This window comes from Haliotis rufescens, unplaced genomic scaffold (genome assembly GCF_023055435.1).
Source record: "Haliotis rufescens isolate VD_foot unplaced genomic scaffold, xgHalRufe1.0.p SCAF_33, whole genome shotgun sequence".
In the NCBI taxonomy this organism is placed as follows: Eukaryota; Metazoa; Mollusca; class Gastropoda; order Lepetellida; family Haliotidae; genus Haliotis; species Haliotis rufescens.
Genome location: NW_025964035.1, coordinates 3,048,331 through 3,076,235, shown reverse-complemented (window position 1 = coordinate 3,076,235; position 27,905 = coordinate 3,048,331). Strand labels below are relative to the sequence as shown.

General features: G+C 42.0%; 1 protein-coding gene across 1 annotated transcript in view; it reads left to right on the top strand.

Moving 5' to 3' along the window:
• LOC124117200 (MYCBP-associated protein-like) overlaps positions 1–25,142 on the top strand; it is a 33,637-nt gene extending 8,495 nt beyond the window's left edge. Inside the window, exons 6-21 of the mRNA XM_048380753.1 lie at positions 661–820; positions 1,848–1,955; positions 5,953–6,016; positions 7,027–7,109; positions 8,560–8,615; positions 10,412–10,515; positions 11,297–11,489; positions 12,423–12,495; positions 13,081–13,268; positions 14,528–14,701; positions 16,846–16,977; positions 18,369–18,493; positions 19,079–19,176; positions 20,124–20,200; positions 22,611–22,886; positions 24,231–25,142. Coding sequence (XP_048236710.1) covers positions 661–820; positions 1,848–1,955; positions 5,953–6,016; positions 7,027–7,109; positions 8,560–8,615; positions 10,412–10,515; positions 11,297–11,489; positions 12,423–12,495; positions 13,081–13,268; positions 14,528–14,701; positions 16,846–16,977; positions 18,369–18,493; positions 19,079–19,176; positions 20,124–20,200; positions 22,611–22,886; positions 24,231–24,320 — 2,001 coding nt within the window. The 3' untranslated portion in view covers positions 24,321–25,142. The remainder of the gene's footprint in view (positions 1–660; positions 821–1,847; positions 1,956–5,952; positions 6,017–7,026; positions 7,110–8,559; positions 8,616–10,411; positions 10,516–11,296; positions 11,490–12,422; positions 12,496–13,080; positions 13,269–14,527; positions 14,702–16,845; positions 16,978–18,368; positions 18,494–19,078; positions 19,177–20,123; positions 20,201–22,610; positions 22,887–24,230) is intronic.
• Positions 25,143–27,905: the final 2,763 nt, after the last annotated feature.

The following is a 27,905-nucleotide window of genomic DNA, read 5'->3' as shown; positions in this document are numbered from 1 at the left end:
ATTACTAGAGGTGAAAGAGGTATTTCGTCTTGGGGAAGTAGGAACGGTCGAGTAGTCTCGTGGTTAATGCTTTCTCAAGCCAAGCTGACGTCTCGGGTTCTATTCCCAGCACGGGTACAGTGTGTGAAGCCATTCCCTGCCATTATATTGCAAGACTACTGCTAAAGCAGCGTAAAATCTCATTAACATTTTGGGAGATGGTCTGTCAGATTGTAATGAGTGGGTATGGTTTTACGATGCTTTTAGCAGAAATGGACTTCACACATTGTACCCATGTCGGGAATCGAACCCGAGCCTTCGGCGTGACGAGCGGACGCGTTAACCACTAGGATACCCGACCACCCCTGTCAGATTGTAAACAAATTCCAGATTTTTATGATTTGAAAGTAAAGTTTTAGTTTTCCTTGTTCAGTGATAGTACATCTCCAAGTTTCCTTCTGGTCAAATCCGTAGATTTTTCACACACGGCGCGAACGTCACGGTTGACGCGACTGACGCGGTTGACGCGGTTGTCGCAACTGACGTTGGTCTCCACTGGTCTATGCCTACGATGTTGCATTCGACTTTCTTTCTATAAAATCCCCGTTTCTTAACTTTTATGATGAGACCACGAGGCCAGCTTTGCGTGATTGCATTGCATAATCTTGTTATGTACTTCAGCCGCTTGTCCGGTTCACGTCCGAGGCACCAAAGGTCATCCCTGCCAACAGATACCACCTCATCAAGCCCCGACCTCTTCCGAATGTAGAAGAGGTTCGCGCGCAGCAGTACTGGCGAGACATGCTGGTTGACAGAGAACGCCAGAGGGCAAATATCATTGGTAGGTCCTTCTGTCTCATTAACCAAGGGGCAAGAGTAGCAGTGGTAGTGGTAGTGGTAGTAGTGGTAGTGGTAGTGGTAGTGGTAGTGGTAGTAGTTGTAGTGGTAGTGGTAGTGGTAGTAGTGGTAGTGGTAGTGGTAGTAGTGGTAGTGGTAGTAGTAGTAGTAGTAGTAGTAGTAGTGGTAGTGGCAGTGGTAGTAGTAGTGGTAGTGGTAGTGGAAGTATATCTGTTTTTCCCCCCTAAAATTCAAAACTTAAAGAACTTTATTAAATTTGAGTTTGTCTATTTAACCAGATCACTAATTCCTGTAACAGTTTGTAAAATGTGTCTGTGTCTGGATAATTATCTGTAAATATATACTAGTTCAATGAAGTCTGGGGTAAGAAGTTAATTTGACCCTTACCAATTTGGAAATGTGGAAATAAAATTACCGAATAAATATATTTGTGGATTTTTCTAAACATGATATCAAAGATACACATCAGCAGTACGTTATGCGAATATTTTTTTAATTTTTAAAAGTTTTAAATCAAATTATATTTGTGAAAATGAAACCACGTTAACGTATACTTTGGGTGCGTACTAAGCTCCAGGACAGTTTATGTTTTGAATATGATATCGCTATCTTAAGATATTTTCAATTGAAAATTAAACATATGTAAAAATTCACTGAGAGGTGTATAGTTTCTTTTGCTCACCAGTTTGTTGGCATTATTATTATTATTATTATTGTTATTATTATTATTATTATTATTATTACAACTATTATTATTATTATTATTATTATAACTATTATTATTATTATTATAACTACTACTACTACTACTACTACTATTATTATTGTTATTGTTATTATTATTACAACTATTATTATTATCATTACAACTATTATTATTGTTTTTATTACAACTATTATTATTATTATTATAACTACTACTACTACTACTACTACTACTACTATTATTATTGTTATTGTTATTATTATTATAATTATAATTATTATTATTAATATTATTATTATTACAGCGATCACAGGAAGGGAGCCCTCGGAAGTGATCATGGGAGACTCCAGGACCTGCAGCAAGCGGAGATTGTTGCGATGGGAGGGAACCCTTGATGGCGTACTGGCGACAGGTGAGGGTGGGAGTTTTGTAAAGGCAATGTCAAATCCTTTAAATATATTTTTGTTGGTATAACATAAGACCTTTAGACCTTTTTTGATACTTGTACACACATAAAAGACATAGAATACATAGAAGGGTAGAATAGGTCTTCAGCAACCCATGCTTGCCGTAAAAAGGCGACTATGCTTGTCGTAAGAGGCGACTAACGGGATCGGGTGGCCAGGCTCGCTGACTTGGTTGATGCATGTCATCGTATCCCAATTGCGTGGATCGATGCTCATGATATTAATCACTAGATTGTCTGGTCCAGACTCGATTATTTACAGACCGCCGTCATATAGCTGTAATATTGCTGAGTGCGGGTTAAACATCAAACCAACCAACTAACCAATCTAAACAGTCACGCAGCACAATTCCTGACAAGAACCAGTATGGAGGGCTCCTTATCATCCCTGGATACATCGAAATACCGATGTGTGGAGCTTACGCAGAAAAAATAAATATAGTTGCCTACGTCGTTTCTTTTCTCAACGTTGAAATAGACATACTGTCCAAACGAACGAAGGCGAATTTTTCTATTCACATGACTGTAGTTTCTTTCTTGACATATTAACTAATATACCTATTTGAAAAAATCAGGCGTTCTTTAACTTCTTGACAAAGGGACTTGATAAATGAAAAGATCGGGCGTTCTTTAACTTCTTGACAGAGGGACTTGTTATATAAAAAGATCGGGCGTTCTTTAACTTCTTGACAGAGGGACTTGATATATGAAATGATAGGGCGTTCTTTAACTTCTTGAAAGAGGGACTTGTCATATGAAAAGATCGGGCGTTCTTTAACTTCTTGACAAAGGGACTTGTCATATGAAAAGATCGGGCGTTCTTTAACTTCTTGACAGAGGGACTTGTCAAATGAAAAGATCGGGCGTTCTTTAACTTCTTGACAGAGGGACTTGTCAAATAAAAAAAAGATCGGGCGTTCTTTAACTTCTTGACAGAGGGACTTGTTATATGAAAAGATCGGGCGTTCTTTAACTTCTTGACAGAGGGACTTGATATATGAAAAGATCGGGCGTTCTTAAACTTCTTGACAGAGGGACTTGATATATGAAAAAATCAGGCGTTCTTTAACTTCTTGACAGAGGGACTTGATATATGAAAAGATCGGGCGTTCTTTAACTTCTTGACAGAGGGACTTGTCATATGAAAAGATCGGGCGTTCTTTAACTTCTTGACAGAGGGACTTGTCATATGAAAAAATGAGGCGTTCTTTAACTTCTTGACAGAGTCACTTGTCATATGAAAATATCAGGCGTTCTTTAACTTCTTGACAGAGGGACTTGTCTAATTAAAAGATCGGGCGTTCTTTAACTTCTTGACAGCGGGACTTGTCATATGAAAAGATCGGGCGTTCTTTAACTTCTTGACAGAGGGACTTGTTATATTAAAAGATCGGGCGTTCTTTAACTTCTTGACAAAGGGACTTGTCATATGAAAAGATCGGGCGATCTTTAACTTCTTGACAGAGGGACTTGTCATATGAAAAGATCAGGCGTTCTTTAACTTCTTGACCAAGGGACTTGTCATATGAAAAGATCGGGCGTTCTTTAACTTCTTGACAGAGGGACTTATCATATGAAAAAATCAGGCGTTCTTTTACTTCTTGACAGAGTCACTTGTCATATGAAAAAATGAGGCGTTCTTTAACTTCTTGACAGAGGGACTTGTTATATGAAAAGATCGGGCGTTCTTTAACTTCTTGACAGCGGGACTTGTCAAATTAAAAGATCGGGCCTTCTTTAACTTCTTGACAGAGGGACTTGTCATATGAAAAGATCAGGCGTTCTTTAACTTCTTGACCAAGGGACTTGTCATATGAAAAGATCGGGCGTTCTTTAACTTCTTGACAGAGGGACTTATCATATGAAAAAATCAGGCGTTCTTTTACTTCTTGACAGAGTCACTTGTCATATGAAAAAATGAGGCGTTCTTTAACTTCTTGACAGAGTCACTTGTCATATGAAAAAATCAGGCGTTCTTTAACTTCTTGACAGCGGGACTTGTCAAATTAAAAGATCGGGCGTTCTTTAACTTCTTGACAGCGGGACTTGTCAAATTAAAAGATCGGGCGTTCTTTAACTTCTTGACAAAGGGACTTGTCATATGAAAAGATCGGGCGTTCTTTAACTTCTTGACAGATGGTCTTGTCAAATTAAAAGATCGGGCGTTCTTTAACTTCTTGACAGAGTCACTTGTCATATGAAAAGATCGGGCGTTCTTTAACTTCATGACAGAGGGACTTGTCATATGAAAAGATCGGGCGTTCTTTAACTTCTTGACAGAGGGACTTGTCAAATTAAAAGATCGGGCGTTCTTTAACTTCTTGACAGCGGGACTTGTCATATGAAAAGATCGGGCGTTCTTTAACTTCTTGACAGAGTCACTTGTCATATGAAAAGATCGGGCGTTCTTTAACTTCTTGACAGAGTCACTTGTCATATGAAAAAATGAGGCGTTCTTTAACTTCTTGACAGAGTCACTTGTCATATGAAAATATCAGGCGTTCTTTAACTTCTTGACAGAGGGACTTGTCTAATTAAAAGATCGGGCGTTCTTTAACTTCTTGACAGCGGGACTTGTCATATGAAAAGATCGGGCGTTCTTTAACTTCTTGACAGAGTCACTTGTCATATGAAAAGATCGGGCGTTCTTTAACTTCTTGACAGAGGGACTTGTCATATGAAAAGATCGGGCGTTCTTTAACTTCTTGACAAAGGGACTTGTTATATGAAAAGATCGGGCGTTCTTTAACTTCTTTTAAGTAGTATAAATTGTTTGCAAAGCGCATAAATATGCCTCCTAAAACAATGAAATCTGCTCTAGCTTCTGTCATACACAGCTACAAAGTGAGTGAATGAGTGAGTGTGTTGTGTTCAACGGTGATTTAAACCATCTTCCAGTCATATCACGGCGTGTCAGCGTGGGAGGAAATCTCCAAGTGATGCAGGTCTCAGACGTTTACCACTTTGGTGAATGGTGCTGACAAACCAAGAAACATGATTGTGGCGAACGGGGATTCGAGCCAACGATCATTTTTCTGGCGTGTCCAAGGTTCGCATCTCTACACGGCGAATTGCGGCGCCTTAGACGCCTTGGCCACCCGGGCCACCCTGGCCCCAGCTTCGAGTGTGTTGTTTACTTCAGTGCTGTTTTGAAATGGAAATTCACGCAGTATTATGCCATTGATGAGTCTTGATAAACTTAGAGCAGCATCAGTAATGTCACGTGTTATAACATATATGTAGTATGTTTTAATAACAGTTAGTATAATATATTTTGTGATGGAATATTGTATCAAGCACCAAATCAAACATCGATATTTCACTCGACCCATGAAGATCCGGGTTAGAACAGGTCTTCAGCAACCATGCGTGCCGTAAAGGCGACTGTGGTTGTCGTAAGAGGCGACTGAGGGGATCGGGTGGTCAGGCTCGCTGACTTGGTTGATGCATGTCATCGATCCCAACTGCATGGATCGATGCTCATGATATTATCACTGGATTGTCTGGTCCAAATTCGATTATTTACAGACCGCCGTCATATAACTGGAATATATTTCTGAGTGCGGCGTTAAACAACAAACAAACGAAAACAAATCACTTGAGTGAACTACTTTCTGTCTTCATCAATGGCATTAAGGGACCGACCATTCGATATTCTTGGGCAGGAGTGGGTGGGGATGTTATCGAAAAAAGATATTTGTGCAACGGTACTTTCAAAAAAAATATTTCGGCTCATCGTTTTATTCAAAAAGATATCTGGTTTTGAAGCTAAAGATGAAAACTATCCAGTCTCCATGCAAAATCTCAGCGACAGGCAAGTGACACTTTTGCCTCGCAGGCAGCTCACAAGACGAGATCAGCATGTTATTTGACAAGTAAAGACATCCTCCATGTTGTACTCGATGCCAGTGAACTCATGCAGAGATCTATGGTCTATTTCCAGGAACCAGAGGAACAGGATTCTGGGGGCAGCCGGATGTTCTGGGAGATGAGGATATGGGGCTTTTGTGAGTACAGTATTAATAATATACACTGTGATGACTACTACTACTACTACTACTACTACTACTACTACTACTACTACTAGTTTTGTTCGTCGTTTATCTCCACACTGTCTGATTCCAGCAAAATGACTGTAAATTATCGAGCCTGTATCTGACAATTCAGTGATTGATATTATGAGCAACGATGCCGTCGAGGTACAATTGTGACACGCAGTCATCCAAATCACCGATTTAGACCAACCTATCCATTACGGCTTGTGTCGGGTACTGGGGACCAATTTATAACCTGAAGTAGAGGTGTGCAAGTAGTAGCAGTAGAGGTGGTAGCAGCAGCAGTAGTAATAGTAGTAGTAGTGGTAAAAGTAGTAGTAGTAAAAGTAGTAGTAGTAGTAGTAGTAAAAGTAGTAATAGTAAAAGTAGTAGTAGTAGCAGTAGTAGTAGAGGTGGTAGTGGTAGTAGTAGAGGTAGTAGTGGTAGTAGTAGAGGTAGTAGTAGTAATATTATGAAGTAGTAGTAATAATAATAATAATAATGGTAGTAGTAGTAAAAGTGGTGGTAGTAGTAGCAGTAGTAAAAGTAGTGATGATGGTAGTAGTGGTAGTAGTAGAGGTGGTAGTGGTAGTAGTAGAGGTAGTAGTAAAAGTAGTGGTAGTAGTAGTGGTGGTGGTAATAGTAGTAGCAGCAGAAGTGGTAGTAGTAGTAGAAGTAGTAGTAGTAATATTATGAAGTAGTAGTAATAATCATAATAATAATAATAATAGTAGTAGAAGTAAAAGTAGTGGTAGTAGTAAAAGTAGTGATGATGGTAGTAGTGGTAGTAGTAGTAGTGGTGGTAATTGTAGTAGAAGCAGAAGTGGTAGTAGTAGAAGTAGTAGTAGTAATATTATGAAGTAGTAGTAATAATAATAGTAGTAGTAGAAGTAGTAGTAGTAGTATTAGTAGTAGTATAATTAGGCGCTGATCAAATATTGAAGTATTTCCTCAGTAAACAAAACGTTTCCTTTTGTCGACAGCACAAGCCTCACCCGGTCACAGAGAGGATACAGGCGGGTGACCGACTTCCCGAGTGTGTCGGAAGCTATGCAAAGGGAGAACGGTAATACTGCATTAACGTGGTGTCCGTTCATTGTCTCCATTGCTTCTAGCGTTCGTATGTTTGTTTGTTGTTTAACGCCGCAATATTACAGCTGTATGACGGGAGTCTGTAAATAATCAAGCCTGGACCAGCCAATCCAGTGATTGACATCATGAGAATCGATCCACGCAATTGGGTACGATGACATGCATTAACCAAGTCAGCGAGCCTGACCACCCGATTCCGTTAGTTGCCTCTTACGACAAGCATAGTCGCCTTTTACAAGCATGGGTCGCTGAAGACCTATTCTACCCCGGATCTTCACGGGGAGCCAAGCACGGGTTGCTGAAGACCTATTCTACCCGGGATCTTCACGGGGAGCCAAGCACGGGTTGCTGAAGACCTATTCTACCCCGGATCTTCACGGGGAGCCAAGCACGGGTTGCTGAAGACCTATTCTACCCGGGATCTTCACGGGGAGCCAAGCACGGGTTGCTGAAGACCTATTCTACCCCGGATCTTCACGGGGAGCCAAGCACGGGTCGCTGAAGACTTATTCTACCCCGGATCTTCACGGGGAGCCAAGCACGGGTTGCGGAAGGCCTATTCTACCCCGGATCTTCACGGGGAGACAAGCACGGGTTGCTGAAGACCTATTCTACCCCGGATCTTCACGGGGAGCCAAGCACGGGTTGCTGAAGACCTATTCTACCCCGGATCTTCACGGGGAGCCAAGCACGGGTTGCTGAAGACCTATTCTACCCCGGATCTTCACGGGGAGCCAAGCACGGGTTGCTGAAGACCTATTCTACGGGTGTTGTTTTTAATGATGTGAGCAGGCTGCACTTCGAACAATGAGAAGCAGGGAGACTATACTTTGAAGTTTGAGGAGGAAGAATGAATTGAAAAAAAAAACTGTACTCGGCGAAATAGTAGTACTCGGTTATCAAGAGTATCATCATTTCGTCGTTCCTGTGTTTAAAGTCTCATCTTTACGTCCAGTGGTCGAGCGTGGGCCGGAGAGCAGAAGGTCCGGGGTTCAATTCCCGGCCGCGTCATATCAAAATACGTTAAACGATGTTACTTGTTGTTACCCTGTCTGGCGCTCGGCATTAAGGGGCTGGTCGGCTCGGAATCAGTATACTATGTCTGAGTGGGGTATTCATGTTAAACTGCGGCATGGTGTCTCATTCGGCTGGTACTATAAAATCGCCATTAAATCCCGACTAGTACAAGCACACGAGTCGACCAGTCCTTGTTTTATCCCCTTATTGCCGAGCGCCAGGCAGGGTAACAAGCAGTACCATCTTTCAACGTCTTTTGGTATGACGTGGCCGGGGATCGAGCCCCGGACCTTTCACTCTCCGGATAAACGCTCTATCCACTAGACCACGGAAGCGGTACACGTTTATCTAAGGTTTATTATATAATAATGTTGTTGCAATCCTTGGAACACGAACTCTTATTCCAGGTTGCGTCCCGCCCAAGACCAACAGAATCACGCTCGATCCTATCCCCAATGTCCCAGTGAGTATAGTTTTCCTCGCGTCAGATCTGTCATTAACAACCGGGAGAATGCATTATAAAAAGTAGTTATCAATAATATGTATATATAAAGCATTACCTATCTGAATTATATATTCTGGAGGTTAACACACTGTGTTTTAAATGTAGAGCTAGTTACCTGTAGATTAAACCGCGCTAAATGAAATTTGAAATCGAACGCTCAGTATGTTTATCTGAAGACTAAAGAAAGCGCGAGCTCTTTGGTGCTGGCAAATATATTGAGTGAAAAGAAAAGCTCTCAGCTGTCCCCAAAACTTAAAATTCATTCTCTTTGTTGATTTCTATCGTGTTTTCTCCACAAAAATGTATTGCCTCACTTCCTTTGAATTTTGAGTGAGTGAGTATGGTTTTACGCCGCTTTTAGCACTATCCCAGCAAAATCACGACGGGGACACCAGAAATGGGCTTCACACATTTTACCAGTGTCGGGAATCGAACCCGGGTCTTTGGCGTGACGTGTTAACGCTTTAACCACTAGGCTATCCGACCGCCCCTTTGAATTTTAAAGTAACCGTAACTCTACATTTTGTAACCTATAATTTTTGGTATAATTTTTTAAATACGCCAACTGACAATGACTGAAAAAATGAATGTACTATTCTATGATTATTTGCTTCCGTGGTGATGGGGCCGTCAAACTAGCTGTTAATTGTGGTTTAATAGGCTCTGGTTGACCAATCAGAATCGAGTAATTTCCAAATCCACGTTAGAATAATGTTTAACCATATTCCCGATATTAGGTTAGCATAGTCAGAATCGTGTCGACAATATTATTCAGACGACTGTCTCCTCTGCTGTCATTAAACTACAGTAAACTACGGTTATAACGAACTCAAGGGGACCACTAATTTTAGTTCGTTATAACCGTAGTTCGTTATGAGCATATATACAGCATAACTGCAGCAAATTTTAGGGACAAAAACTAAGCTCGTTATATCCGTCAGTTCGTTATAAGCGTGTTAGGTATAAACGTAGTTTACTGTAGTTATTAGAATACACTGATCACTGAGTGATGTTGGTTGTGCTTGAAAGTTTGAAAACGGAATAAAGTTTACAAGCGTGATGTGTTTAGTGAACACTAGTAAAATAAATCAATGTAGTCTCTCACTACAAGTAGTATTTTCGCTGTCTTTGTTACTTATGGAGTCCTAGAAGGGGCATTGTCGCGTTGTTCTCCTTTACGAAACCATGCGAAAAATAATATATTAACCCCAGCATAACTAATTGTCGCAGTGTCGCGTTTAAATACCATTTCTGTTGTTTTTCCTAATGGCTACAACGCGAAGTTTCTCAACGTTAAATTTGTCGCATTGTCGCCCCATCTAAAATGTGCTAAAACGACGTCAACATGTATGACAACGTGGCAATGTCCCTTATAGTATTCGGGGGAACGGGTGGCCCAGTCGTCTAAGGCGCCGCGATTCGCTGTGCAGAGTTGCGTCCCTTGGGCACGCCAGAAACCTATGCTTGTGGGTTCGAATCCCGGTTCGCCCCGATTATGTTTCTAGGTTTGTCAGCACCATACCCGTGCTCGTGGGTTTCACCGAAGTGGTAAACGTCTGAGACCTGCATCACTTCGGGTTTTCCTCCCACATTAAGCTGACACGCCGCGATATAACTGGAATACTGTTAAAAGCGGCGTTAAACCCAACTCACTCACTCACTCTGTCATACACAGCTACAAAGTGAGTGAACACACCCTTAAAGTATTCCATAGTTACACTAGTAATTAGAATTACTTTTTTTCACATCTTCAGAGGTTTCAGGAGATCTGTACAACAGGTCGTGGATTTCACACCACCACTAAAGTTGAGTGCGGAACACAGACAAGTCATTACAGTCCACCACCTCCACAAGCACCGTGAGTACCACTACATGATTACGCCCGTGAAGGCCCGGGTGCAGTGAGTGAGTGAGTGAGTGAGTGAGTTTGGTTTTACGCCGCGTTTAGCAATATTCCAGCAATATCACGGCGGGGGGCACCAGAAATGGGCTTCACACATTGTACCCATGTCGGGAATCGAACCCGGGTCTTCGGCGTGACGAGCGAATGCTTCAACCACTAGGCAACCCGACCACCCCTAAAATTCAAAGGGGCGGTCGGGTAGCCTAGTGGTTAAAGCATTAACTCGTCACGCCGAAGACCCGGGTTCGAATCCCGACATGGGTACAATGTGTCCCCCGCCGTGATATTGCTGGAATAGTGCTAACGCTAACGAGCTAACGCTTTAACCACTAGTCTACCCGACCTCCCCTGCCCGGGTACAGAATAGGTTAGGTCTAATGAGGTTTTACATCGCGCTGACCCCTGCAGATCCGGGGTAGAACCCATGCTTGCCTTAAAATGCGACTATGCTAGCCGTGAGAGCACTAACTAACATGATCGGATGGTCAGGCTTGCTGACTTGCTTGGTTACGTCTGTAAATAATCGAGTCTCGACCAGACAATCCAGTGATTGAGATCATGATCATCGCTCCATGCAATTGGGATCTCGGTAATTGGGATCGATGACATGCATCAGCCAAGGCAGCGAGCCTGACCACCCGATCCCGTTAGTCGCCTTTTACGACAAGCATTGTCACCTTTTACGACAAGTATAGTCGCCTTAATATACATGTAAATATATGGCATCTCTTTTCAGGATTACGCAAGCGACAGCGAAATCTTTCCCAAGTCTTAGATTTGCCGGCCATAGTGTCACGTGGTGCGATGACGTCATCGAGGGGACTGTTGTGAAGGCTGAAATGGGGTTAGAGTGTTTTGCTGGAGACAGAGATGACTCCACTCTCGAAGTGACCAATACTGGTCAAACAGCTGTCGCTTATGACTGGAAGGTAGACAGAATGAACATAAATTTAGGTTCGATAATACCCTGCCTTTCCCAAGATCCACTGAGTCTTCATTTGTAGGTGAGGTGAAATGGGGTTTAACGTCGCGTCCAAGATTATTGCACTTATATAGCGACGTGCACGCATGCACGCGTGTGTGGCTGCTTGTACTAGTTCGGACTGATGCCGATTTATAGTGAGATACCATGCCACAGTTTAACATGAATACCCCACTCAGACACAGTATACTGACTCCGAGCCGACCACTCCTTGCTTTAGCCCCTTAATGCCGAGCGCCAGACAGGGTAACAACAAGTACCATCTTTTAACGTCTTTTGGTATGACGCGGCCGGGGATCGAACCCCGGACGTTCCGCTCTCCGGGCGGACGCTCTACCACTAGACAACGGAGGCGGTCCTTCATTTGTAAGAAATATAAATATAATATAAATCATGACATTTTCGACACGTTCATTTGAACCCATGCTTCCCGTAAAAGGCGACAATGCTTGTCGTAAGAGGCGACTAACACGATCGGGTGGTCAGGCTCGCTGACTTGGTTTAAGCATGTCATCAATCCCAAATGCGTGGATCAATGCTTATGATGTCAATCATTTGATTGTCTGGTCCGGAGTCGTTTATTTACAGACCGCCGTCATATAGCTGGAATATTGCTGAGTGCGGCGTAAAACAACAAACCACCCAAACCAATCCTAGAATGGTATTTGCATTATCTTTCGAATTATATCAGAGATTGCCAAGGAAAGGTAAAAAAACCGTTTTAACTGCTTGGTACTGGTTTGTTGTTTGATCCAGTCATTGGGAGCACGGATGGGCATTTCTGGTGTCCCCCGCCGTGATATTGCTTAAAGCGACGTAAAACCATACTCACTTACTCCTTTTTACTGATAACACGGATGATGTGTCGTTTATGTTGCAGAGGCTGCCAGGGGAGGACCCCTTCTGTTTAAAGAGGGACGCGGTCCAGAGGTTTTATTTTGATCATAGCTATGGTGAGCTATTCACTTTATTCTTTCCATGTGTTGAATTTGAAACGTGACGTCAAAAAATCTCAGCTGATTTTTATGAAGAAAAAAAATCTCTAAAACTAAAGAAAGACAAAAAAACATGACTCTACCCTCCCCGCCCCTCTTTATATCAAATGGTCCGCCCACGACAAATGTCAAGCAGCTAGGGGATGTTTATCTCGCCCCTCTTTATTCCATCTGTCTCTTCTCTTCCCCCTCTCGCTCTTTCTGTTTTTCTATCACCCCTCTCACTACCCCCCTCCCCCTATCTCTCTTTATATCTAATCTACCCTGCCGCACTTTTTTTCCTCACCTCACCCTCTCTCTCTTTCCCGTGTGTGTGTGTGTCTCTCTCTCTCCTCCTTTCTCTCTCCCCCTCTCTCTGTGTCTGTCTCTGTTTGTGTCTCTCTCTCTCCTCTTTCCCCCTCTCTCTCTCTCCTCTTTCCCCGCTCTCTCTCTCTCTCTCTCTCCTCCCTAGGGCTCTCTGTGTGTCTCTCTCTCCTCCTCTCTCTCTGTGTCTGTCTGTCTGTCTCTCTCTCTCTCCAAGTAACGGTATATCCTCACTTGCAGGTATTATACTGCCGGGCGAGACGAAGCACATAGCTACCTCCTTCAAGAGTCCCGGGCCTGGAGTGTACACGGAGGCGTGGGGGTTCGAGACCACCCCCAGGCTGTGTGGGGGAGGGCGTGTCCTCCTGACTATCTGGGGCATCGCCAGGGACAGGGACGTCAACAGGCACGAGAGACACACCATTGAGGTGAGACTGCTCTTTGGCATCGGGAATCACGACGTCCTGTAAAACACATACAGGTGATGATACGCCATGTGTTCTTACGGAGCTCCAGATCATCTGCATATTTGCAAAAATTCCATTATATTACCTTTCTAATTTTGAGTTGCTTGCTGCACATATGCACGAAAACATACATGCATGAAAACTAACTCGTGAATATCCAGGTAGAGAATAGGACTTCAGCAACCCTTGCTTGACGTAAGAGACGACATGCGTGTTAGAGGCGACTGAGGGGATCGGGTGGTCAGGCTCGTTGACTTGGTTGATGCATGTCATCGTATTCCAATGATATAGATCAATGCATATGACATCAATCCCTGGATTGTCTGGTCCAGACTCGATTACATTCAGATCGCCGTCATCTAGCTGGAATATTGCTGAGAGTAGCGTTATACAACAAACATGTAAACAAAACCCCAACTGATTAAGAACATTGTGTGTTTGTACACGCTTCCTTAAAGCCATCGGGGGAGGTCGGGTAGCCTAGTGGTTAAAGCGTTCGCTCCTCACGCCTAAGACCCGGGTTCGATTCCCGACATGGGTACAATGTGTGAAGCCCATTTCTGAGGTCCCTCGCCGTGATATTGCTGGAATATTGCTAAAAACGGCGTAAAACCACACTCACTCAAATCGCTTTGTGAGACTACGTTACATACACAGAGATGCAAAGATAAAGAGCTCCCGAATTGGCGTGATAAAATATCAAATTCCTCTTTTTAAAATATGTATTGTGGTTTCAAAACTACAATATGTGTTGAAAAGTATATCATAGAGTTATTTTCTTCTCAGGTTTTGGGCGGTCGGGTAGCCTAGTCGTTAAAGCGTTCGCTCGTCACGCCTAAGACCCGGGTTCGATTCCCGACATGGGTACAATGTGTGGAGCCCATTTCTGGTGTCCCCCGCCGTGATATTGCCGGAATATTGCTAAAAGCGGCGTAAAAACCATTCTCACTCTCTTCTCAGGTTTATTTGGAGTACATCTGTGCCCCTCATGGTTAGTTCTCCCTGCAGTTTTATTGTACGATAAGCAACTCCCGCTCGTCGTTTATTTCTTAAATAATGGTTATTCGGGAATACCATTTTAAAATATGAATGACATAAGGAATGAGTTTTCGGCAGATCAAACCTCTCTCTAAAAGTAATTCGGGAAAGCAGCTGGATAATATGAATGACGGGACGCTTTTTCTGTAGATCCAAGATAACTATTATGATTTCATTTCCAGAAACGTCTCTCGCACAACCAGGCAGTATCAGTCTGTCAGCGCATCCTTCACGAGGTCATCAGCTGCATAAATAGTCTGACACCGGAAGAGAGCAATAGGCGCCGGAAGTCCTACACATGGGTGTTTGAGGATGCGCCAAGAGTAAATGATCACTTCGAGGCTTTGAACCCTGGGGTGGGTTGTGTTAAAATTAGACAGACCTATTTAGAGGAAGCCATTGAACGATGCTCTAGGGTTCGATGACCTAAAGAAACACGTGACCTGACTACGTTATTCCTTTAAATAACGCCCAGTTAGGTCATATGTGTTGAAATCCTCAAAACTAAACTGCGGGTCAACAGAAAGAATAACCTGAAAATTGGATTTGACCCCAAACTTAGAAACGTTATCAAAACGTATTTTTTCTGTAAAAAGTCGCCGAAACACTTCAAATCCAAAATACGATAATGATCCCCGATTCACATACATCACCATCTAATGACCATTTCTTGTTTGTGGCGTAGCTTGGTTTGGGTACCTCGTCTGGACGTGTTCCCGTTTGCTATGTTACAATGACCAAGATAGTGGGGGAATTAACTTGGTAGAGCTAATTACTCGGCTATCACCTTAAAACAGAGAGGCTGCTGAGTCCATTAAAGTCTTTATTCGTGGCAGAGTGAAGTTTCAATCTCATTAAAATCAGATCTAAGTTCTCGCTGTCACTAAACAAAGATCTGAGGACATCCCATTACTGGTCACGACAGAACGATCTCTCGCGAACTTTGACCGACCACTGAAACGAATAACAAGAAGTCGATATCAGCCAATGAGAAAGCAGCTTTCTCGAGCTTTACGGCACTCGTTTCAACCTGGCGACTTCCATTTCAGACTACGCTTGAAAAATATATTGACACAGTTCTCGATTAAAATTTTGAAAACTGAACAAACGAACAATCCGGAATGACTCATATGTGGTTGCGATTGTATGGCAGTCCTTCCCACGTACTGTGCAACGCCTCATCCGTTCAAATGTTTATCCCACGGAAGCGAGAGACAGACGATAATTTTGACGGAATCAGTCGTATTGGCCGTAACTGTCATTCGGAATACCCCGTTTTTACGTTTCGAGGTTGCATGATTCGAAAACACATTCCGGCTGTCACTTTCATGATCTGGTAAGCGACGCTTTGATTGGTCGGATGAAAGGTCGTTCTGACGTGACCCGGAATGGGATTTTTCACAGTTCTTTGTTCAGCGATAACGAGAAATAAGATCTGATTTTAATGAGATTGAGTGAAGTTTCTACCTCTGGACCGACCATCAACAGCATGTTACAGCACGGGGCATAACTCTAGCGTGGCAGCCTGCATGAGTAGGATAATCCAGAATCACTGCTTTGTAAGGGTCAGTCACGTGGCCAGCAACTGACTTACACTATCTACAAATATATTTAATTTTCTCTTGATAAAATATTGTTTAACATACACAACATATTATTGAAATATTATTGAGATTACTATGAGATTTGTTTCATTTTTTGCCACCATCAAATAGGTGTATGCTTTCCTTTGTCGGGCAGTTTTTGGTGACTTTGTTAAATTTGGCCTCGTTTTCAGATTAAGCAGCTCTTGGAATTAACACTCGATGAATATCTACATTCTACTCCTAAACGTCCGACATGGTTGTAAAACTCTGTCACTTTTGTTATCTGCCTCTTATCGGTGTTAACTAACGGTATTCTGTCCACTCTCTCCAGTTCCTCTATCACAAGTCGGTGTTAACTAACGGTATTCTGTCCACTCTCTCCAGTTCTTCTATCACAGGTCGGTGTTAACTAACGGTATTCTGTCCACTCTCTCCAGTTCTTCTATCACAGGTCGGTGTTAACTAACGGTATTCTGTCCACTCTCTCCAGTTCTTCTATCACAGGTCGGTGTTAACTAACGGTATTCTGTCCATTCTCTCCAGTTCTTCTATCACAGGTCGGTGTTAACAAACGGTATTCTGTCCACTCTCTCCAGTTCTTCTATCACAGGTCGGTGTTAACTAACGGTATTTTGTCCACTCTCTCCGGTTCCTCTATCACAGGTCGGTGTTAACTAACGGTATTCTGTCCACTCTCTCCAGTTCTTCTATCACAGGTCGGTGTTAACTAACGGTATTCTGCCCACTCTCTCCAGTTCTTCTACCACAGGTCGGTGTTAACTAACGGTATTCTGTCCACTCTCTCCAGTTCCTCTATCACAGGTCGGTGTTAACTAACGGTATTCTGTCCACTCTCTCCAGTTCCTCTATCACAGGTCGGTGTTATCTAACGGTATTCTGTCCATTCTCTCCAGTTCTTCTATCACAGCCATGTTGTAAGGGACCTGCTACTGTTGAACCCTGACTCTGGCCAAGGGGAGTCGGAGTCCGACGTGTCCAGTGATATGGAAACAGTGCACATAGTCTCATTGGCTACACTAAAGAAGGTTGGTATTTTCATCCAATGTTAAATGGTGTGTTGTTTCATACCGCAGTCAGCAATTTTCCTGCTATATCACTACGGCGAGTAAATAATCGAGTTTGGTCCAGTCGACCTTGGTACCGTTAACTTTTTGTTGCCACTTGCTCATCAAGTACTGTGTCCAATCTTTGTTGTTCTTGATACTTTATTAAAAATGTCAACGCGCAGCATTGATCTGACCTGGTTAATGCACCGCGCCAATCTTTGTTATTTGGATATCTTTGCTACTCTGGCATTTTCCTGAGGCAAGAGACCGCCTCCGTGGCCTAGTGGTAGAGCGTCCGCCCGGAGAGCGGAACATCCGGGGTTCAATCCCTGGCCGCGTCATACCAAAAGACGTTAAAAGATGGTACTTGTTGTTACCCTGTCTGGCGCTCGACATTAATGGGCTAAAACAAGGACTGGTCGGCTCGGAGTCAGTATACTGTGTCTGAGTGGGGTATTCATGTTAAACTGCGGCATGGTAGCTCAGTGAGCTAGCACTATAAATCGGCATCAGTCCGGACTAGTACAAGCTTAAGCAGCCACACAAACACACACAGGTACATGCACGTCGCTATATAAGTGCAATAATCTTGGACGCGACGTTAAACCCCATTTCACCTCACCTCACCTGAGGCAAGAGCGTCCACTAGCCTGTTTTTTTATATTAACAAAGTCTTGTTTCCACTCTTGTCGCACCAAGCCCACTTCCCTGTGCTAAATATGATTGGACTATTGGACACGAATATATCTTTTTCACTTTTTCACCTTTTAACACCCCCCCCCCCCCCCCCCCCCCCCCCCCCCCCAACGATTGCCTAGTATGTTTTTGTGTCAGGGATGAATGTCAGGAATGACGAATGTTTTCACTATCTGATCGACCAGGTCTCCGCCTATGGCAGCCGCCATCTTTGCGAAGAACAGCGATCTGATTGGATTAACGCGTTTTCATTATAAGGGGCACAACTCGTGATCTACGTGAGGCGGCTCTTGGGTTGAGCCAAGAAAACCGGGTAGAAACTAGGATGCTCACGATGTCATTCACTGGATTATCTGGTCCAGACTCGGTTATTTACAGACCGCCGTCATATAGCTGTAATAATGCTGAGTGCAGCGTTAAGCAACAAACAAACAAACAAATAATATAGGCAAGTGGACAGACACTCTTGCCTCGGGAAGATGCTATTATGAATGCTTCCTTCAATGTGATCACCCGCAGCATTGATCGGTCTTTGTTTCTGCACCGTGTCCGTCTGTATTATTCTGGATACTTCATTTTAGAGTGATATCCTTCAGCATTCATATGTCCTTGTTCACTCATTGTATGCGTCTTTGTGTTAGACTGACAAACATGAATGTCTGTGTTTTGTACAGAACCTAGAGGACCTCCCAGAAGATAACACAGAGAGGAATGGCCTTCTGAACAGGTTCACCAAGTCGGTCAACAAACTGACATTCTCCGTTCAGAGACCAGTATCTGCAGAGGGATTCTACTTTTGGTAGGCCAATTTCTTTCTTGGAGTGAGTGAGTGAGCTTAATTTTTGAAATTGATAGTTATGACTAAAATCATCAAAATTCATCATGAATTCAAATATTTAAGTATATTTTGTTTAAATTGCCACGCGGGTAAACTTTTACCATGTTTTAAGCCTATTTTCTGACAATTTAGGATAAAGAGGTGTTGAATGTGACTGGCGTAAATGAAAACATACAGTGAATGTCTAAATCCTTCATGATACATCTCGGACAGATTAAATTTCAAATTACACCCGTAAAGATCCGTGGTAGAATAGGTCTTCAGCTACCCATGCTTGCCGTTAAAGGCGACCAACGGGATCGGGTGGTCGGGCTCACTGACTTGGTAGATGCATGTCATCGTACCCCAATTGCATGGATGGATGCTCATGATGTAAATCACTAGATTGTCTGGTCCAGATTCGATTATTTACAGACCGCCGTTATATTGATGGAATATTGCTGGGTGCGGCTTTACAAAACAAACAAAAAAACAAATCATTTGAAATTAACATGAAGCCCTCCGAATTGAGGTCTTCCGAATATTTTCCAATATGTTTCACTTCAGCCGCTGCCTTTGGAGTATGACAATAGATGACATGGTGACGCGCTCCCTCCGACTCAGAGACAAGCTGGGTATATCATCAGAGGAAAACATGCCGGAAGGTACTGACAAAGGATGGCCACTGATCATCCTGTTTCTTCACCTAGACGCCTCCGTGGTCTAGCGGTAGAGCGTCCGCTAAAAGACGTTATACCAAAAGACGTTAAAAGATGGTACTTGTTGTTACCCTGTCTGGCGCGCAGCATAATGGGGCTAAAACAAGGACTGGTCGGCTGGGAGTCAGTATACTGTGTCTGAGTGGGGTATTCATGTTAAACTGCGGCATGGTATCCCAGTGAGCTAGCACTATAAATCGGCATCAGTCCGGACTAGTACAAGCAGCCACACACACACACACGTATATGCACGTCGCTATATAAGTGCAATAATCTTGGACGTGACGTTAAACCCCATTTCACCTCACCTCACCTTCTCCACGTTAACCCCGGGGAATAACAGGGAAGAGTATTTCCCCGCACTAGGTGTTTTTTTCTCCGCGGGGAGATTCGAGTTTGGGACACACGGGTTTAATAGGCCCCAGTGCCTCATGCTCATCTTCCTTTGGGACACACGAGTAGAATAGGCCCCAGTTCCTCATGCCTGTCTCCCTTTGGGACACACGGGTAGAATAGGCCCGATTTCAGGTGTCCCCCGCCGTGATATTGCTGGAATATTGCTAAAAGCGGCGTAAAATCAAATTCACTCACTCACATTATTAATATATCACCAGGTTTGTTTCAATAAAAGTTTATTATACTCTGTGTGAATTAAGCATTACTATTCATCACCATTTTTGTCCTTTTCTGTTACATTTTCAATTTCCTTTTGAAATAAGTTTGTTAAGATGTTATACACTTTTTCTCAGGATATATACTGAACCGCAAAAGAAACGCGAGTACTGTGTGACTGTGAAATACGGTTTATTCACAAAGCGGTTCAGTATATATTTCACCGTATTGTAGATGGCATGTGATGTCTTAGGCTTTTTTTTCGTTGAATCTGTTTGTAGTGATGGTTGGTCGCATCAAGAGCCTAAGCAAACTTATCAAGGGAAAAAGAAAAATCATGGGTCAAGATGCACCAGAGGTGAGATAGCCATCAGTTGACACATCCAGTGTGTTCCTCAGTGAGTTATTCCCCTTAGATGTTAGCCTGGTGAGCTAGTTTGTTTGTTGGTTAACGCCGCAATCAACAGTATTCCAGCTATATGACGGCGGTCTGTAAATAATCGAGTCTGGACCAAACAATCCAGTTGTAGACATCACGAGCATCGATCCACGCTATTGGGATATGATGACGTGCATCAACCAGGTCAGCGAGCCTTACCATCCGATCCCGTTTGTCGCTTCTTACAACAAGCAAAGGCGTCTTAGAGTTATTTCCCTTGTTAGATATATCCCTTTTGAACAGTATCATTAGGATGTATTTGTCCGTGACATGTTCGTCTTGAAGTAATTTCCCTTGTCAGATATTGCCCTTTTGAGCTGTATCCGCAGGAGGTATTTGTCCGTTACATGTTTGTCTTAGAGTTATTTCCCTTTTCAGATATTGCCCTTTTGAGCTGTATCCGCAGGATGTATTTGTCCGTGACATGTTCGTCTTAGAGTTATTTCCCTTGTCAGATATTGCCCTTTTGAGCTGTATCGTAAGAGGTATTTGTCCGTGACACGTTCGTCTTGGAGTAATTTCCCTTGTCAGATATTGCCCTTTTGAGCTGTATCGTTAGGAGGTATTTGTCCGTGACACGTTCGTCTTGGAGTAATTTCCCTTGTCAGATATTGCCCTTTTGAGCTGTATCGTTAGGAGGTATTTGTCCGTGACATGTTCGTCTTAGAGTTATTTCCCTTGTTAGATATTGCCCTTTTGAGCTGTGTCGTTAGGAGATATTTGTTCGTGACATGTTCGTCTTGGAGTAATTTCCCTTGTCAGATATTGCCCTTTTGAGCTGTATCGTCAGGATGTATTTGTCCGTGACATGTTCGTCTTAGAGTTATTTCCCTTGTTAGATATTGCCCTTTTGAGCTGTATCGTCAGGATGTATTTGTCCGTGACATGTTTGTCTTAGAGTTATTTCCCTTGTCAGATATTGCCCTTTTGAGCTGTGTCGTTAGGGGGTATTTGTCCGTGACATGTTCGTCTTAGAGTTATTTCCCTTGTAAGATATTGCCCTTTTGGGCTGTATTGTCAGGAGGTATTTGTCCGTTACATGTTCGTCTTAGAGTTATTTCCCTTGTCAGATATTGCCCTTTTGAGCTGTGTCGTTAGGAGATATTTGTTCGTGACATGTTCGTCTTGGAGTAATTTCCCTTGTCAGATATTGCCCTTTTGAGCTGTATCGTCAGGATGTATTTGTCCGTGACATGTTCGTCTTAGAGCTATTTCCCTTGTCAGATATTTCCCTTTTGAGCTGTATCATTACGGTGTATTTGTACTTGCGATATATTCCTCTAAAGAGTTATTTTCCTTGTGAGATATTCCCCTTTCGAGCTCTTCTGCTGGGGAGTAGTTGCCCCTGTGAGATTTACTCTTTGGGTTTTTTCCCTCATAAGATGTTCCTTTTGAACTAGATCGTTAGGGATTATTCAACTGAAGACATTTTACATATAAACGAGTAAAATGCATGGGACGTACCTGAGAGAAAATGAGAGAATCCAGTATAAAGTGATGCTGATTGTGTTCAATGCGAGACACAATCAAAAACCAACTTATATCAGCGAGCTTCTTGAAGAAAGAGTACGTGCCTGGGAGATCTCTCAGATCAAGCTGCCAGTCCCTACTCTCTGTGCCTAGTCTTAGAACGGCGACTTTTGGAGGTCGGAGTTGGGCCAAAGTTGCCCCTGAACTATGGAATAGGCTGCCATTGAATATCAGGAACATTGACAGTCCTACTTTTTTCGATCAAGACTCAAAACCTATCTTTTCACCAAATCTTTCTTGGAGTATTGAGGCTTTGTGTTTTCCTAGCTGTGTAATGTCTCTTTTTTGTGTAGACTCAAATGAAGCGCTTTTGAGCAGTTCTTCGAACTGGATACTAGCGCTATATAAATCTGTGGTTATTATTATTATTATTATTATTATTATTATTATACCTTTTGTCACTGATGTGTCAAATTTTGAATTGTCGTCCACATGTATAACAGTGTTCAGTTGACACTCCTAATGAAAAAATAAGCAATCCACGCCGTAATATGATGTCATACCGCTCATTATGACGCAGAAAATATGACCTGAAAGTCGACTATAAAAAAAACAAATTTCAAGCTCTCTGTTGTCCCTAAACTTTGAAATACATTCTTTTAGTTGATTGCTATTGTATTATAGTAACCACACCTTTTCTTTTGATATTAGCTTTAGTAGTGATATGCGGCCGTCAAATTGGCGGTTTTAATCAGGGTGGTTTTGTGATTTGATACCTCTAATTAAGTAATTTCCAAATTCAGGTAGAACACTGTCTAAAACGGCGTTCAACCGTACGCTCTCTCCCTCACTTTTATAGGAAAAACCATCAGCCAAAGAAAAGCCAGCAGCCGTGTCTTCACAGAATCGTCGGAAGTCGATCCCAGCCAAATCTGTCACACAACAAACTGCTATCTCAAAGGCCAAAGAACAGGTCCAGCAGGTCCAGCAGGTCAAACAGGTCCAGCAGGTCCAGCAGGTCGAGCAGGTCAAGCAGGTCCAGCAGGTCAAACAGGTCCAGCAGGTCGAGGTGGTCCAGCAGTTCAAACGTCACCGCCGCCGCTACAAGAAATACAGAGAGAAGCTTCATTGTGAGGTAAATTAACTGTTCAAACACGACCATCACCACTTCATGAAATTAACTGGTCAAACACGATCCTCTCCGCTACAAGAAATACAGAGAGAAGCTTCATTGTGAGGCAAATTAACTGGTCAAACACGACGGCCGCCGCTACAAGAAATACAGAGATAAGCTTTATTGTGAGGTAAATTAACTGGTCAAATATGACCCTCTCCACTTAATGAAACACAGAGATAGGCTTCATTGCGAGGTAAATTAATTGGTCAAACATGACCCTCTCCACTTCATGAAACAAAGAGATAGGCTTCATTGCGAGGTAAATTAATTGGTCAAACATGACCCTCTCCACTTCATGAAACACAGTGATATGCTTCATTGCGAGGTAAATTAATTGGTCAAACATGACCCTCTCCACTTCATGAAACACAGAGATAGGCTTCATTGCGAGGTAAGTTAACTGGTCAAACGCGATCCTCTCCACTTCATGAAACACAGAGTTAAGCTTCATTGTGAGGTAAATTACCACCCAATCCCGTTAATCGCCCCTTACGACAAGCATAGTCGCCTTTTACGCCAGCATGGGTTGCTGAAGACCTATTCTACCCCGGAATCTTCACGGGTCGGCAGACAGAGTGATTCGAACTTTGGCATTTATGTTTCTCAAAATGATGACGTCATATTTTTGTTCAAATTATTAGATTTAAGTATTTATGATGAGATATTTTAATATAAACGCCGACAGTAATTATTGGTAAGCGGCTGTCTTTGTTAACATTTTAAACTGCTGGCTACACATACATGTTTGCTACAATGCCGTAAGATTATGTTTTAAAACAAAGATTAAGATATTGCCTTTTGTACCGATAACTTAAAATAGAGCGAGAAAAACCACCTTGCCAGAAACGAGTCTGCCGACCCCCTGATTCGTGTGGTGAGTGAGTGAGTTGGGTTTAACACCGCTTTTAACATTATTCCAGTTATATCACGGCGTGTCAGCTTAATGTGGGAGGAAAGCGCGAAGTGATGCAGGTCTCAGACTTTTACCACTTCGGTGAAACCGACGGGCATGGGTATGGTGCTGACAAACCTAGAAACATAATCGGGGTGAACCAGGATACGAAACCCACAATCATAGGTTTCTGGCGTGACGCAACTCTGCACAGCATCTGGTACGCAGATTCAACATAATCACAAATAATGATACATCTTAAATTTTCCTTTATACATTACATTTTGCGACACATCCCCCCCCCCCCCCAAAGAAATTTAACTTCAAATTGCATCCTTTTCACAATTCAGATTTTGAATTCAATTATATTTCAAATTGATTTAATTTTGACACATGTATGCTTGTTGCAGATGTACGGCCTCCTTGTAAATATGGCTGACCGATTGGGCGGGTACCTGTCCAGTCTGGACGCACCCCGAACCAGCGTCCTCAAGACGTAGGATGGACTCTCCCATTGACCAATACACTTTGGACCTCTGCCGCCATCATTAAGATCATCACTATTCATGCATTAAACAAGTCAGAGCCATAATTATTCCTTTTTCGACATTCATTTTCTCACTGATACTTTCTTAAGCATTAACACTTTTATGGATATTGTCAGAATAGTATTGTTGAATGCATGTATTTCATATTGGTTTCGTTATTAGTGTAAAAGTAAATGGGATATTTACCCTGATGGAAGAACATGTTGATTTTGTGATGTTACAGTGTCAACCATTATGCATATCTTGAACAGTCAATGTGTAAAATGACTGAACTTTTCACATAGGCAATTTATAAAACGCCTAACTATTTAATAAAATAATTCCAAACTTTTTTATGTCGATTTTTATCATCCAGTGACTGAAAAGGGTTAAGATTAAAATGAAACGAAAGTCAATGTATATTTTTCCAAACCTTGTCTCTAATCCTAGCAAAATAAGTCGATTGTGATGATTGAACTTCTTAATAATTGACAGTCAATCAGTTAAATAAATGGACTGATTTTTCAGTTAGTATGTAAATTGAGGACGCCTAAGTTTTTTACACATTTTACACATTGACTGTAACATTTCCATAAGCTTATTTTTTCAAAGTCTTTAACTTAAACCATGTATTTCACATGTAAAATAATATAATGTCATAATTCAAAAGCAATACATTATTAATTTATGCAAATTTGTTGATAATGCTACCAATGTTTTATGTTAACAAGTCAAGTTTCCTTACTGTTATAATATAACTGTTTTTTAAGTCATCAATAAACGTCATCACATAGTGCTGGTCGTTAAGTAATATGTATTGTTTTAACATATAGCGAGTGAGTTGGGTTTAACGCTGCTTTTAACAGTATTCCAGTTATATCACAGCGTGTCAGTTTAATGTGGGAGAAAAGCCCTGGGTGATGCAGGTCTCAGACGTTTACCACTTCGGTGAAACCCACGAGCACGGTTATGGTGCTGACAAACCTAGAAACATAATCGAGGCAAACCGGGATTCGAACCCACAATCATAGGTTTCTGGTGTGCCCAAGGGACGCAACTCTGCACAGCATACTGCGGAGCCATTGACGACAGGGCCGCCTGTGAACCCTTAACAGTGGGTGAGTCACCGTAACGAATTTACTATGCCGAAAAAGTTACACTATTTGGTATCTTTGTCGCACATGTCATGTCAAAATAAGCTTGACACTTACAACAGGTATAAACGACATATGTTTCCGATATACAACGCTTTAATGTAAACATGCCAGTCCACGTGGCAATGTACAGGGCCATGTAAAATCGTGGACAATCAACATGAATAAATGATGTCAAAAAAAATAAAATAAAAAAGATAGGTTGCTAAAGACCTATTCCAACCCGGATCTTCTCACCAGTATCGCGTTCATATTCAAAAGTACTTTGACCCAGGTTACCCCCGTTCTCAAGGCATATGCAGAGTTATGCCCCTTAAGGACGCCAGGAATTTACGATCATGGGTTTGAAACCAAATTTCTCCCTGATTATGCTTCTGCACCTTAACCAAACTCGTGCATTACCGTATTTCCCACAAAAAAATCGGCTTCTCGGTCGACAGAGATTGATACAAGCTTTTGCTGTTTACCATGTTGATGAAAGTAATGGACACGGACGTGGTGCTTGTAGATTACAGTATAGACAATATGTTTCCTTTTCTAAATATTTAACATACATTAAAGCTGGTTACTATTTTCTCATACCTTTGTGTAAATAATACTAAATTCACGTTGTCCTTGTCAGATTTAAAACCCCAGCAGAAATGACCAGAACTGGTTGTAGATAACAACCCCCTTGTTAACTGTTTGGAGCTTTTAGGACCTCTCCTGTGGATAGTTTGTATGTGGAAGCTACTGAACCTTCCCTCAAACTTCGCCGCATTAAACTATCCCTGCAATACATATCAATCAGTCAAACCAAGCATACAATAGTGTTTTAAACCCTCTGACTGAAAAGGTGTTTTATTTTTTTTCAAACCTGGTTCCCCAACTTGGAATCAGAATTCAGCCATACATTGCTGCTGCTAAAATAGATCTAAATATTATATCACTTTACCAACTTCTGTCTTCTCCTGCCAGGCAGATGGCATAGCCAGAGGTAGACCTCACTCTAACCCTGCTAAAAATTGCAAAACAAATCCTTTGGTATATCAACAAGAATATAACCAATTATGAACAAAACATAATACTCACAGATCCAGTTCTACAGACGGGTCCAAGGATGGTGGCAAAGTTGCAAGTGCTACTCATCATTGGATTCAAAAATGTTTCATCAAGAATCCCCGATAATAGTTCAAACTTCACGACTGAGGCCAAAGCTATCTTAACAGCTTTGACCTACATTAAAAAAACAAATAACAAAATGAATGTAATATTTTCATAATATTTTCAGAATCCATGTCTTGTCTTCAGGCACTTAAAAGTGTCTCCTCAAATCATCCGTTTATTATTATTCTGAAATAATAGTTTTAGAACCATATAATGATCTTTCTACTAGCCAATGTGACGTCTTACCACGTCATGTAGGCTTAACAGGTAACTCAAAGGCCCATGCTGCAGCTAAAGCAGCTCTTGACAAACCATTGTCTCCACTCCTTATACCGTACAGCGACTTCAAACCGACCATCAAGATTTATACTCGGGATCTCACGCAAAAGAGGTGGGACACCCAGGTAGCAATAAACTTCACGAATTAAAACTAACAATCAGTCATACCTACTTGGGTTGTCAGTTAAGACATGACGAGGTCGTTTCACGACGATGTCGTATTGACCACAGTCGGTTTACCCACGAATATCTGTTTAAAACAGATGAGGGCGAACCTCCTAAGTGAATCCCTTGTGATGAAAGGTTCACCGTCAAACATATTTTGCTTGACTTTCTAGACTTTGCAATTGCAAGGGATTTATATTACCAAACTGAAAATCAGAAGGCTCTTTCTTCCCATATGAGCGGTATCTGATTCTTAGCTACTGGAAAGAAATTGGTTTGTATTATAAAATTTAAATACTGGACATATACATGTTCGTGAACAGATTTTATTTTAGCAACAAAGATTATTGAAGGCCCAGGGGGTTAAAGTACTGTAAAATGATTGTCACGTATTTTTCATCATCATCAACCAGTGTTTTAAGCCAACTCATTGCTGAGCATCTTTTAATATTGGCTGGTATTGTGCACAGCCACCAGTGGCTAAATGACGTAAATCCTGCTGGGGTGTCGTGCAGAAAGCTGAGGTACTGTAAGCCTCCATGATCCCCAGCGAGGTGACCACGCTTTGGTTATTGATGGTCCGTACCCGTGTTTAAACAGTTCTTAATAATACTGTTGTGATAAAATGTGTTTGAGAAATTTGTTTTTAAATATAACTTTGTATTCAGGACTCAACTGTGTATAAATCAACATGTTCTCGTTGCCATTATATAATGAGATGTTAAATTTTAACTCACTCACTCACGCAGACGAACGGGCGAATCTGGAATTAAAACCTGCAAATAGCGGATCCTGTCTCAGTCAATATAGGCAA